General features: G+C 29.5%; 1 protein-coding gene across 1 annotated transcript; it reads right to left on the reverse strand.

Moving 5' to 3' along the window:
• Window positions 1-489: 489 nt before the first annotated feature.
• Window positions 490-1,973, reverse strand: LOC127115426 (uncharacterized). Its single transcript, XM_051046977.1, has 3 exons — window positions 1,811-1,973; window positions 1,628-1,706; window positions 490-1,081 (listed from the first exon to the last, which is right to left on the reverse strand). The coding sequence occupies exons 1-3, from the start codon at window positions 1,814-1,816 to the stop codon at window positions 678-680; spliced, it is 489 nt and encodes a 162-aa protein (XP_050902934.1). The 5' UTR covers window positions 1,817-1,973; the 3' UTR covers window positions 490-677.
• Window positions 1,974-2,458: the final 485 nt, after the last annotated feature.

A 2,458-nucleotide genomic window follows, 5' to 3' on the forward strand; every position in this document is an offset into this window, starting at 1 on the left:
TGATATCTAGTAGATGTACTGGATCTTCAGAGCAATTCAGCACCATCAAATTCTATATATCATACTTAAGTATGAGCAGCAGTAGAAGACTGAAGCATCAATTGTTTGAGATGACTATTATGATAAATAATTCGCGATATACGGTTATACGTCCGTGATAGAAAATAACATATTTATTACCATCAATTACTTACTACTGTTGGTCAACCGTAATAATATATCTTTTCAAGTTTTGGTAAAAATCCCTTTAAATAGTAGTGTGTGTATTCATAAGTGCATATTCTATGCTACATGGTGATTGGTAATTATTGCTTAACTTCTTTTACCTATGGAAGAGGTACAATTTGAATATGGTTCCATATTCGTTTTCGGCGCCAACCGGTGCATCAATTCAGTTTGAGGTGCTTTGTGATACAGGTGTTGGCATAACAGCAGTGTGTTGGATCATTTTAGTTTTTAAGCCTTAAATTGGGTTATACTCAAAACTCATGTACAGCAAGGTGACATTGTCTTGAGATTTTCTTATGTATTTTGGCATATAATTTATAATATATTATTTTTGCTCTCTTAAAAAAAACACTACCAACCAAAGCTATGGAGCATAAACTTAGGACATGTGCACCATTGAGGACACTGTATGGTGAAGGAGGCTTCTTAATTCTTTAATCACCATCACACTATTTGTGGTCACAACTGGAGCAACATGACATACACTCACAACAACTCTTTGGATTTTCACACTTAAAGCAAATAGTGACACAAAGTTTTCCATCACACTTTGGACTTGAACATTTTGTGCATGAACACTTACCATTACAACTCATGCTATGACACTTGATGCAAGAACCATGCAAAACGGCACGACATGCTTCCATCATCTTTTTCTTTTCTTCTTCTTTTTTCTTTTCTTCCTCCTTTTTCTTTTCTTCTTCAGTTTTCTTTTTCACTTCTTCCACACTTAGAATTGTGACATTTTTGAATTTTTTGAGAAGTTCGTTGGCTAAGCAAACTGTGTCTACATTATCACCGGTAACTGATACCTTATCTTTGTCATCTCCTTCCAATGAAACTGAAGTCACACCTATATATGCATGTGTTTTGGTTTTTGATCACGTTGATCATAACAAATTAAGAAGCACTAGCTAAATCAAGTATATATTGTGATTGGGAAATAATGTTAGCACATCAAAATACATGTAGGAATGCTAACAAAATTTGACTCCTGTTAAGCGTTGCTAAAACTGTCCCCAATTTGTTGCTAAATCACTAAATTAATATGTTGTTTTGATTATTTATTATTTTAAAACTCTTCCTCATAAGAGATCTAAACCGATTCTACTAAGATAACTCATTTGAGTTAGCTAAGTAAATATACAATTAGAGAAAAATATTAGAACATTATTTTTTTCGATCATATTAAAAAAAATTATTGGATCAATAAAAATTGATGTATTTCATTCATATATAAATCAAATATTAATCTTTCAAAAAATTTAAATATCTGGATAAAAGTGACAGTAGATTGTAATATTTAAGTGTTTTGATAAATGGATATTTTAAAAATGAATATGCATTCAAAATAACCATGCAAATTGCAAGCAAATAAAGGGATTGGCATGATGAATACCTTTGACATTAGCAGCAGTTTTGAGGGCTTTGTTTCTGCATTTCTCTTTGTCCATTGATAACTTTATAACTATTTTTTGCTGTATTTGTCATTTTACAAATATAGTTTGTTAAAAAAATTACCACAAAGGAAAAGAAAACAGAAAATAAAAACTCAAAATAATAATTATTTAAGTAATCAAACCTTCATCCTTCCTTAGTTGAAACAAACGGAAACCTTTTGTTCTTGTGAATAGAAATGAACAAAGTTGCTCTTCTTATTTATCTTCTTCTTTGGAACAGAGTGATTAGAACATGTTATGATATATACATAATACATTGTTTGTTGAATTGACTAAGAAATTTGCAACTTAGTCATTGTTTTATGAAAGGTTCAAGTAGTAGATAATAAGAAAAGGATAAAACAAAAATAGTACTAAACAATCTTTGCATAATTGAAGTTGTTAGGGTCAACTCTTTTCATGTTATTAGCCAGCTTGTCATTTAACATTTTTTTATAGGTGTCTTTTAACGATTTGTTCTTGCATATAACGAATCCAGCTATTAGGACTAGAGTTTTGATTTTTTTTTCTTGTTATTCAACTAAAATAAATTAAAATTCAAGACTTAGAGTGACCAAGTAGTTCAAGAAATGCAAGTAGCTAGTTTTTATTCGTAAAAGTATAGGTTTTTTATAATAAAAAAATCTTGAGATTTGACTAGAGCAATTAAGGAATGATTACTAAAGAAATAAAATTAATATTTGATTTTTTTATAAGAAACTTTATTAAATGAGTGAAGGTGTAAGATTTTTTATTTTAAAATAACCATATTTTAAAAAAAATCTAGAAGA

This window comes from Lathyrus oleraceus, chromosome 1 (assembly GCF_024323335.1).
Source record: "Lathyrus oleraceus cultivar Zhongwan6 chromosome 1, CAAS_Psat_ZW6_1.0, whole genome shotgun sequence".
Lineage (NCBI taxonomy): Eukaryota > Viridiplantae > Streptophyta > Magnoliopsida > Fabales > Fabaceae > Lathyrus > Lathyrus oleraceus.

Bases quoted from the DNA above. Each gene is read 5' to 3' on its own strand.
- LOC127115426 (XM_051046977.1), bottom strand. The intron at 1,082-1,627 runs GTATTCATCATG...ATGCATATATAG, and splicing joins AACTGCTGCTAATGTCAAAG to GTGTGACTTCAGTTTCATTG.